General features: G+C 36.5%; 1 protein-coding gene across 1 annotated transcript; it reads left to right on the top strand.

Moving 5' to 3' along the window:
* Positions 1-3,306: 3,306 nt before the first annotated feature.
* Positions 3,307-7,950, top strand: LOC113299802 (heat shock 70 kDa protein 15-like). The gene is made up of 10 exons (XM_026548891.1): positions 3,307-3,471; positions 3,782-4,993; positions 5,462-5,689; positions 5,785-5,880; positions 5,979-6,161; positions 6,336-6,530; positions 6,618-6,764; positions 6,865-7,014; positions 7,130-7,260; positions 7,397-7,950. Exons 2-10 carry the CDS (start codon positions 3,824-3,826, stop codon positions 7,599-7,601), a joined length of 2,505 nt encoding a protein of 834 aa, XP_026404676.1. The 5' UTR covers positions 3,307-3,471; positions 3,782-3,823; the 3' UTR covers positions 7,602-7,950.
* Positions 7,951-10,025: the final 2,075 nt, after the last annotated feature.

The following is a 10,025-nucleotide window of genomic DNA, read 5'->3' as shown; positions in this document are numbered from 1 at the left end:
ATGGTTTACGGATCATTATGTGAGGGGAGTGAATCATTTAAGCAATATGTTTACCTATTATATAAAAGATGTAAGTATTGGTTAAGGGGGAGAAACATATCACCATAATATTACTTCAGAGTTAAGATCCAGTTGGACTTTAGAGAGAAGATAATAATATTATGTTTATGTATAACAACAAATTGAGAAATTTTTTTCAAAGTTGTTATCGCTATGGAATCGGTTCTTCAACAACAACGATGTTGAGTTGAACACGTTCAGAATCATTGCAACTTGGAACTGCGAAGAGTTCAAGGAGAGCTGAAGATACCAAGGAAATCAAGGTATATTGGATCTAGGAGTTTTTAAAACTTTAATTTTTGTTATCCATTTGTATTAAATAGTTTTATCACTAAAATTGACAAAGGGGGAGATTGTTATAGCATCGCTCAAACTCATAAGTGTTGCTATATCAAGCTTGTTTTCAAATTTAGTTGTCAAAACTATATCTTAATTTCTAGTCTACAATTAGTTAAGTCTCGGTCTAGGATAGAGGTAGTTAAGAAAATAGTCAGTCATCATTTGCGTTTTACCATTTGAAGACGAAGATGAACCGAAGCTTTTGGAGAACTTCATCAACAAAAGGTAAGTGAAGACTGAACCACCTATTTCTCAAGTTATATTCACCTTTCTACCCTTGAGAAGATTGTCGCATAACTAATTAGACTAGCATGCATAAAAAAGAATTTTGAGTCGAGAACCAATTATTTAATTTACGAATTTCTCGAAATATAATGACTAAGCTTAATGAAAATTTATTCATACTTGATCAAATTTCGGTGGAGAACAATTTATTGTTCGAAACTGAATCATGGTTCAAGTTTATCATTCAAAAATAGCCTGGAACAATGATATGTGTCATTGATGATATTCAGAAAAGTTTTGAATTAATTTAGAGAAATATAGAACTACTATATTCGGAATACAAGACAGTGCTATCAGTCTTTCAAACTGAGAAAAATGTTATATGTCTGAAGCCGTATTACATGTACTTGTACACGTAGCGGAGTAGCTATATATCGACTTTCAGATTTGTGTGATTTGCATATTCGTATGTATATCATGGAAAATCCAATTGTTTCGTGATCCAGATAGGTATGTATATTCGTACACAAACCATTTAGGAACTGTGGTAAGGGAACCGTGTTAAAATATCAAACCAGTATGCGAGCCAATACAGTTCTATGTTCTAGAACCAGTTTATTACCCAAACAGGTACGCAAACTGAAATGTTCTGTGAACTCCAAAACTGGTAAAGGTCTTGAGTTTGCAAACCGGTACGTAAACCAAAAAGTTACGTAGACTCCGAAACTTTGAGTTGGTTCATAGTTTTCAAACCGGTATGTGAACTGAAAAGTTCTGTAAGAGTCCGAAACTCTGTAATTGCGTAAGTTTGCAAAACGATACGTGAACTGAAAAGTTCTGTAGAATCCGGAACTCAATAATTGCATATAAGTTTGCAAACCGATCCGCGTACTGTGACTCAGCCGACTCACGAACGGTTCAAGTATTTGTACCTTGTATATTTACAAACTACGTCGATTATGATTCAATTGAGATTAAATTATTTCTATGAAGTAATTAACATTTGATCAATTCTCTAATTAATACTAGACTCATTTGATCACATAATTGTGACTCAATATTAATGTCTTAGTGAACATGAAAATGAGTGCTAAACTTTTAAGTTCAAACCGGCTAGTTTCGACTAGCCATGTTGAACATAGTCTTTATACACGGTTCGGTTATGGTTTACCTAACCAGAGTGTATATCTTTTATATATGAATAAGATTCAAAGCTTTCATCTAACGGTGGATATTGTTTGGTTGGCTCGAAAGCTATCTTAGGTTAAACCTAAAGCAACCTAGGCTTTGAAGTCTATATAAGGGGAACTCTTTGCAACTAGGATCTTCGAATCCCGACACTACTTTTTGTGTGTCCTAGTTGTATCTAGAGTCGTCCTCTCCAAAAACCCTTGTAGGGTTTAACGACTAAAAAGACAAGTATCCTGATCTTGATTGTTTATAGAGCCTTGCTCCAACGATCAAAATAAATACTAATCAACAAAGTCTCTTCATCTCATACTTTGTTGATTCCACAAGTTTTATACTTGTGAGGTGAATAATAATCTAGGCTGCACTTCGGGTTGCATAAGTCCGAGTTTTAAGGATAGCCAGACTTTTGTTAAGTTATTATCGATTTTCGTCACATGGATCTACCGTTTGATCTTTTCATCCGTTTTAATCTGTGGGAGACATATTTTGTTTAAAGTCTTCAATTGAGTTGAAGCAACTCTTAGTTGGTGTGAGACCGTCTAAGAGAATCAATTGCGCAGAGTCCTGCTGGGATTCAAGAGGCGTAAGGAGCGCGACTGTACCTGAATCAGTGTGAGACTGAGTTCGGTCTCAACTACATTCTAGACCGAAGTTAATTGGTAGTAGGCTAATGTCTGTAACGGCTTATACATTGTGGTGTTCAATCTGGGCTATGTCCCAGGATTTTTCTGCATTTGCGATTTCCTCGTTAACAGAATTTCTGGTGTCTGTGTTATTTCTTTTTCCGCATTATATTGTTTATCTTTATAATTGAAATATCATAGGTTGTTCGTTTATCAGATAGGTACGACCTTGTTTGTTGTATAAGATCGACTTGATTGATCCCTTGACATCGGTCTTTGATACCGTCCAAAACTTCTCTTTGTATTTAGGTTCACGGATTCAGTTTTGTAAACGTTCTAACAACAAGAGAGAAAAGAGATATAATTCTAAACATTTTCCTTCATTGAGTTTTCACTCTCGAAATTGCGTTGAGTTAGTCGTATAGGCACTTAAGAAAACCCGGCTCCTAGTAATTTTCATTTCAAGCCGGCCCAAAAAGCCTGCACCATCCATACATATTGTAGACTTGCAGTTGAAAAGTAAACTCACTCAACTTGTTATTTACCATCCTTGACTTCACTACCTGCTAACCCCCCAACTCTAACGGCTAACACTACCGTTTCCCATTTTAGATCTTTCTAGAACTTCACAGTCCAGTCCGGACTATTCACGATATTTCCAGGGTCATCAAAGTGACAGCACGAGAAAACAGGAAACAAATATTCAAGCATTCATACCAAAACACATCCTTAAATAATTGTTTTCTTTACACATCTACCCTCAAACAATCTCCTAAAATCCTCCAAACCCCTCCAAACAAAGGCTTAACAGAGGGTTCTAGAACACAAAAGAGATTTCGTTTCTATATAAAGTCCCTCCTTTTTCCCCTCAGTCTCTCTCTTAAAAAATTCTCTTCTCTCTCGTGCTTTCACGACTCAAGAAAAACAACAACTTCTCTAAACCTAAAAACGGAGGCATAAATACTTCTCTTCTCCTTCAAAAACACTGTCAGATTCTCTTTTCTGTGTTGCCTCTCTTTGCTCATTCGCAAAGGTACGGTTTCTCCGAACCTAACTTATGTTTCTTCATTGTCTTTGTTTTTTACGGTTATAGATCTCTTGTGAAACGGTTCGATCTTGTTTAAGATTCTTTGTCAGGGTATGTTTTTATGTCATTCGATTAGTTGATGATCTAGGAGGTATTAACCATAGAGTTATCTGTACGTTTTTAATTTAGATCGGCTTTTGTAATGTTTTTTGATTTGAATCTTATTGTTGTGATTTCGGGGCATTAGATTTGATTGGTGAATTAGATTTTGGATCTGTTATTGATGTTGTTATTGTTTTTTTTTTTTTTTTGGCAGAGATAAATTAGACGAATAAGGGTTATTTAAATCTCGGCAAGTATGAGTGTTGTTGGATTTGATTTTGGTAACGAGAGTGGCATTGTTGCCGTAGCAAGACAAAGAGGTATTGATGTTGTTCTCAACGATGAATCAAAGAGAGAAACACCAGCAATTGTTTGCTTTGGTGATAAACAAAGGTTTATTGGGACAGCTGGAGCTGCTACAACTATGATGAACCCTAAGAATTCGATTTCTCAGATTAAGCGATTGATTGGTCGTCAATTCAATGATCCAGAGCTTCAACGTGATATTAAAGCTTTGCCTTTTTCAGTTACTGAAGGTCCTGATGGATATCCTTTGATTAACGTGCGGTATTTGGGAGAGTCTAGGGCTTTTACTCCAACCCAAGTTCTGGGGATGGTGTTTTCAGACTTGAAGGTTATTGCAGAGAAGAATTTGAATACAGCTGTTGTCGACTGTTGTATTGGAATACCAGTTTATTTTACTGATCTTCAAAGAAGGGCAGTTTTGGATGCTGCAACCATTGCTGGTTTACATCCTCTTCGTCTCTTTCACGAGACTACTGCTACTGCTTTGGCGTATGGTATTTATAAGACTGATTTGCCTGAGAATGATCAGTTGAACGTCGCCTTTGTTGATATTGGTCATGCGAGTATGCAAGTGTGTATTGCTGGGTACAAGAAGGGTCAACTGAAAGTGTTGGCTCATGGATTTGATCGTTCACTTGGTGGCAGAGATTTTGATGAAGCTCTTTTCCAGCATTTTGTTGGGAAGTTCAGAGATGAGTACAAAATCGATGTGCCTTCGAATGCAAGGGCCTGTTTAAGGTTAAGGACAGCGTGTGAGAAGTTGAAGAAGATGTTGAGTGCTAATCCAGAGGCACCTTTGAATATAGAGTGCTTGATGGAAGAGAAAGATGTCAGGGGATTTATTAAGAGGGAAGAGTTTGAACAGATAAGTATCCCAATTTTGGAGCGTGTGAAGAGGCCTCTGGAAAAGGCTCTTTTTGAAGCTGGGCTAACTGTTGAAAACATTCATTCAGTTGAGGTTGTTGGTTCAGGTTCTCGAGTGCCAGCAATCATGAAAATCTTGACAGAATTCTTTGGGAAGGAACCAAGGCGTACCATGAATGCCAGTGAGTGTGTTGCCCGTGGATGTGCTCTTCAGTGTGCAATGCTTAGTCCCACATTTAAAGTGCGGGAATTTCAGGTATAGTCTCCTATCTATATTTTAGCCGTGTCATGTTGTATTTGAACTATATGCTCTTTAGTATGATGGCCTATGTACACTCCGTAGGACAACAGTTTTTCATATTCGGTCCTTGTATCTAGCTCTAGAGGCAGATCAATATATTTGTTTCTTGTGTTTAGCTCGAGAGGCAGCTCAATATTTTTGCCTTCCTAGACCATGTGTGTTTGGTTAACTTTGAAATTTTCTCTATTTTGATTGTTATTGTTATTGTTTATTTATCGCATGCCAAATTTTATGCGTGTATGACATCAAGCTAGCCACATTGAAGTAGTGAATCATGGAATTATTAGTAGGAGAGTATAGTTTGCTGACGCATAAGCTTTTATCATCTTGGTTGTTATGTGCTATTAATGGTTTGCTTTCTCTAGAAGATTTCTTTTGTATATATGGATTCGTTAATGAATGTTCATTCTGTATTGTTTGCAGGTCCATGAGAGCTTTCCGATGCCAATCGCCTTGTCTTGGAAGGGTTCTTCACCAGATTCTGATTCCGCAGCTGCAGATCACCAACAGAATACTATTGTCTTCCCAAAAGGAAACCCATTGCCTAGTGTTAAGGCCTTGACATTCTTTAGGCAAGGAACATTCACCATTGATGTTCAGTATGCTGATGCAGCTGAGTTGCAAGTACCAGCAAAGATTAGCACGTACACGGTAACTGAACTGCCAATAGTGCTTAAAATTGTTTACAGTTTCTGATGCTTATAGGATACACTGCTAACCTTGATTTGTTTTTTTGATTTTGATAGGTTGGTCCTTTTCAATCCAAAAATGGTGAGCGTTCAAAGCTGAAAGTTAAAGCCCGGTTGAATCTCCATGGGATTGTCTCTATTGATTCAGCAACGGTAAGTTTTGTACACCATGATAATTCAATGCTGGTATGCAAAATTATGCATATGTCAATTTATTCGTCCTAACTTGGAAATTCATTTGGTTCTTCCAGCTTCTAGAAGAAGAAGAGTCAGATGTTCCAGTTTCAAAGGAGCCTGCCAAGATGGAGACTGATGCATCACAAGATGCAGCACCTGCCGGAGTTGATGTCAATATGCAAGATGCCAAGGATGGAGTTGAAAATGGTGCACCCGAGTCTGGAGAGAAGCCTGTGGAGATGGAAACTGATGCTAAGGTGACAGTCTCTCTACGGTTTTATATTTGTACGATGTTCTCTTGGGTTGAGCAATTAAGTTCTCAAGTTCTCAACTTGGTGGAAACTGGAAAGACATGCATTTGATTAATCTCACTGTGATTTCATCTGGAAGTTAGGGGTCATAGAATTCTTATTTGTTGATTGCTTTTGCAGGTTGAAGCTCCTAAAAGAAAGGTAAAGAAAACAAATGTCCCAGTTTCGGAGTTGGTTTATGGGGGGATGTTGCCTCTTGATGTACAGAAGGCAACTGAGAAGGAATTTGAAATGGCTCTGCAAGACAGAGTCATGGAAGAAACCAAGGACAAGAAGAATGCTGTTGAAGCATATGTTTATGACATGAGGAACAAGGTAAGGACCAGTTTTTATAATTAATTTGCTATCGACCATGTTTCTAATTCTTTATCATTGATTGTATATTTTTCTTCTAATGTTCAGCTTAACGACAAGTATCACGGATTTGTTACTGAGCAAGAGAAGGAGGAATTAATTTCTAAACTTCAAACTGTGGAAGACTGGTTGTATGAAGACGGTGAAGATGAAACAAAAGGTGTTTACGTTGCCAAACTTGAGGAACTAAAGAAGGTTAGCTTTTCTCTTCTCTCTCCCCAATAGTATGTGTTTTAATCTGTTTTTTTTTTTTAATCAATATGTTCACTCGTGTTATGGATGATGGAACTAACAGCAAGGTGACCCTATTGAGGAGCGTTACAAGGAGTCCACTGAAAGGGGACCAGTCATTGACCAACTTACATACTGCTTCAACAGCTTCAAGGAGGCAGCTATGTCCAATGATCCTAAATTTGAGCACATTGACCTGGCTGAGAAAGAGAAGGTAATCCTTTTTGGTACTCTGCTAGTAGCTGGAATCTGGATGACATGTTGTTCTTTCTCTGCATGAATCATTGTAGCACACCATCTTATATTCCCTGTATTCCTTAATGTGGCAGGTCATTAAGGAGTGTGTCGAAGCAGAAGCATGGTTGAGAGAGAAGCAGCAGCAGCAAGACTCTCTGCCTAAATATGCTAACCCAGTGTTGTTGTCTGCTGACGTTAAAAGGAAGGCAGAAGCCCTTGATAGGTACATTACAATTTCTCTGCATGTTTACTTTTTTTTTTTTGAAATAAATAAATAAGTCTCCACTTTGACAGATCTCATGAATGGATGGTAATTGCCTCATCTCCTTTCTCCTGCGTTGTTTGTTCTGTTGGAACAGGTTCTGCAGGCCAGTGATGACGAAACCCAAGCCAGCAGCGCCAAAGCCACCAACTCCAGCGGAATCACCATCACCTCCACCACAAAGCACTCCCGAACCCCAAACCAATGGTGCTGAAGTTGATGAGAGCGCAGCAGAGGGTGAATTCGCTGAAGGCGAGCCAATGGACGCAGACAAATCTGGAACTGCTCATAGTCCCGCATAAGTTTTGCATATAGCCCTGGGTTTTTTCTTTCAATTTACGGATTTTCTTCTATTCATCCAGTCCGTACATCTGTCAGTTACAGTGTGATTCGAATATGGTGGTCCTCCCACTGACTTGGAGTGGAATAGAGTTCCTCTAGAGACTAGATGCCATGATTAGGGTGAAAGATGCTTCGTTTCTACATCGTGATATAGTGTTTAATGTGTACAACTCTCATCTTCTGCAAGTTGGGTTCTTTGTTATTTATATTTATCTAGGAATATCTCTATAATCCAGTTTTTCTGGATGGGTTTAAGAGAAAAAATACTAGTAATTAATTAGACTTTTTTTTCCCCTCTCTGTTTCGTTACCTATTTTTGTGGACCAGTTACTCTTTCGGAAGGCTAGCCACTTGAGCTTAGTACAAATTTTCGGATCCCTACTCTTTTATCTTTTTTTTTTTTAAGCTTAATGCATCTCTTGCACGTTCACCTTTAAATGTATCTGGACATCTGAGTTTTAACTGTTCCAGACAATCATCGGCAACTAATCGTCTATGCGGTGCCCATATCTCACATTATTTCCTTTTGGAACCGGCAGCTTCCATATCTAGAAATTTATTGGAAAATTTCTTGTTTGGTACTAAGCCCATAAGGTTCCATAAGGTTATTTATAGTAGGGTCCAACCAGAATTTTCTTTTATCTGAAGGTCCACAATTAATTAAAACATGGAAATGATCATAATACCCTGACTACCAAAAGTGTGTGTCTACATGCTCATTATATCGAGTACACAACTGCTACACTGTTTATGAAATTCGAGTACATATCCGCTACACTGCTTATATAATTTGAGTACATATCTGCTACACTGCTTACAGGTTAAAAAAAAAAGGATCTCTCTAGTGCTCCACTCCCATTGGACCATTTCCTCCAAAAAGCGCCAACACTCTTAACATCAGACATATTGAACCTGTAAATGTGACCAAAATGTAACAATTAAAACACAACAACAATCCATATATGAATAACAGAACAAAAATGAATAGTACAAGTAATATGACAACATCAAGATTAATACTACTTAACGATGGTTCAGTTTTATTTCGGTATTTCATATATGTACTGAAAAAATCATAAGAATTAACTGACTAAAATCTATGTATAAAACAGATTCAAAGAGCAACTTTTTCAGTATTCAATATATGTACTGTTAATTCACTGTCTAAAACAACTCCATGAAGAAAAATAACTAAATCGAGAGAGTCTTATTTCAGTATCGCATATATGTACTTATGGATGAAACAACAACAAGTGATAAAACTAAGAATAAAACATAATCAAAAAGCAGTTTATATCAGTATGCCACATATGTACTGCTGATTCATGAACTAAAAAACAACTGCATGGAATGAATCTATAAAAAAACAGAATCGAAAGAGTATCATTTCAGTATGGAAGATATGTACTTATGGATCAAACAACAACAAGTGATAAAACTAAGAATAAAACAGAATCAAAAGTAGTTTGTACTAGTATGCGACATATGTACTGCTAGATAATACCCCTGAAACAATAAACAAGCATGATTTTCTTAGAAAATAAAGAACGAAAATAACAAGAAAATCAAATTGAGAGTTCAAATAAGCTAAAAACATCATAATCTAATCAAAAAATCGAATAATTACGATTAAGATTCATACAAATAGTACGTCATATACGTACTGATGGTTAATACACAAGCAAAACATATAGATGCATAGTAAACACAGAAAATCAGTACGTCATATACGTTCTGATGGTTAATACACAAAACCAAACAGAAACAAAACCAAAAGCCAACAAAATGAAACTAAAATATCAGTTTCCAAATGAAACGAACGTAAAACATGATTTTATAACTAGATCTGGACTATTTTCATCAAAAACCACCAATACATCATATACGTACTGATGATTAATATACAAAAGCAACTAAAAACAAACCAAAGACCAACAAAATGAAACTAAAAAATCAGATCTACTAATGAAATGAACCTAAAACATGATTATGTATCTAGATCTGAAGTATTTTTATAAAAATTGAAGTAAAAAAATTAACGAATCAAGAATAAAGACACAAAAAACCGAGTTCAATTCCTCTTTCCATAACCCAAAAATCTTAATTCTTAATTTCTCTCCAAGGAATCAAGAGATTTGGATCTCAGATTAAGATTGAATCAAGATGAAACCTGAGTTAAAGATCAATAATAGGTAAATCAACTTACAAGTTACAATCAATCGAAACTTGATTTCCCAAAATCGCATGATCTCAATAAAACATTCGTTGCCAGAGCTCCTTCGAGACGAAAAATGATCAGAGAGAAATGAAAAGAAGGTTATGATAAGATTTTTTCTTACATTCCTACATATTAAGGATATTATTGGTATTTCGATCAAAATTCA

This window comes from Papaver somniferum, chromosome 7 (genome assembly GCF_003573695.1).
Source record: "Papaver somniferum cultivar HN1 chromosome 7, ASM357369v1, whole genome shotgun sequence".
In the NCBI taxonomy this organism is placed as follows: Eukaryota; Viridiplantae; Streptophyta; class Magnoliopsida; order Ranunculales; family Papaveraceae; genus Papaver; species Papaver somniferum.
The sequence above is the reverse complement of the archived record's forward strand: the minus strand, read 5'-3'. Positions and strand labels throughout refer to the sequence as shown.

What these genes read in the sequence shown, in the direction of transcription:
- LOC113299802 (XM_026548891.1), top strand. Translation starts at nt 3,824, where the DNA reads ATGAGTGTTGTTGGATTTGATTTTGGTAACGAGAGTGGCATTGTTGCC. An exon ending in CAAAGATTAGCACGTACACG is followed by an intron (nt 5,690 to 5,784) that starts GTAACTGAACTG and finishes TGATTTTGATAG; the next exon opens with GTTGGTCCTTTTCAATCCAA. An exon ending in AACTTGAGGAACTAAAGAAG is followed by an intron (nt 6,765 to 6,864) that starts GTTAGCTTTTCT and finishes TGGAACTAACAG; the next exon opens with CAAGGTGACCCTATTGAGGA.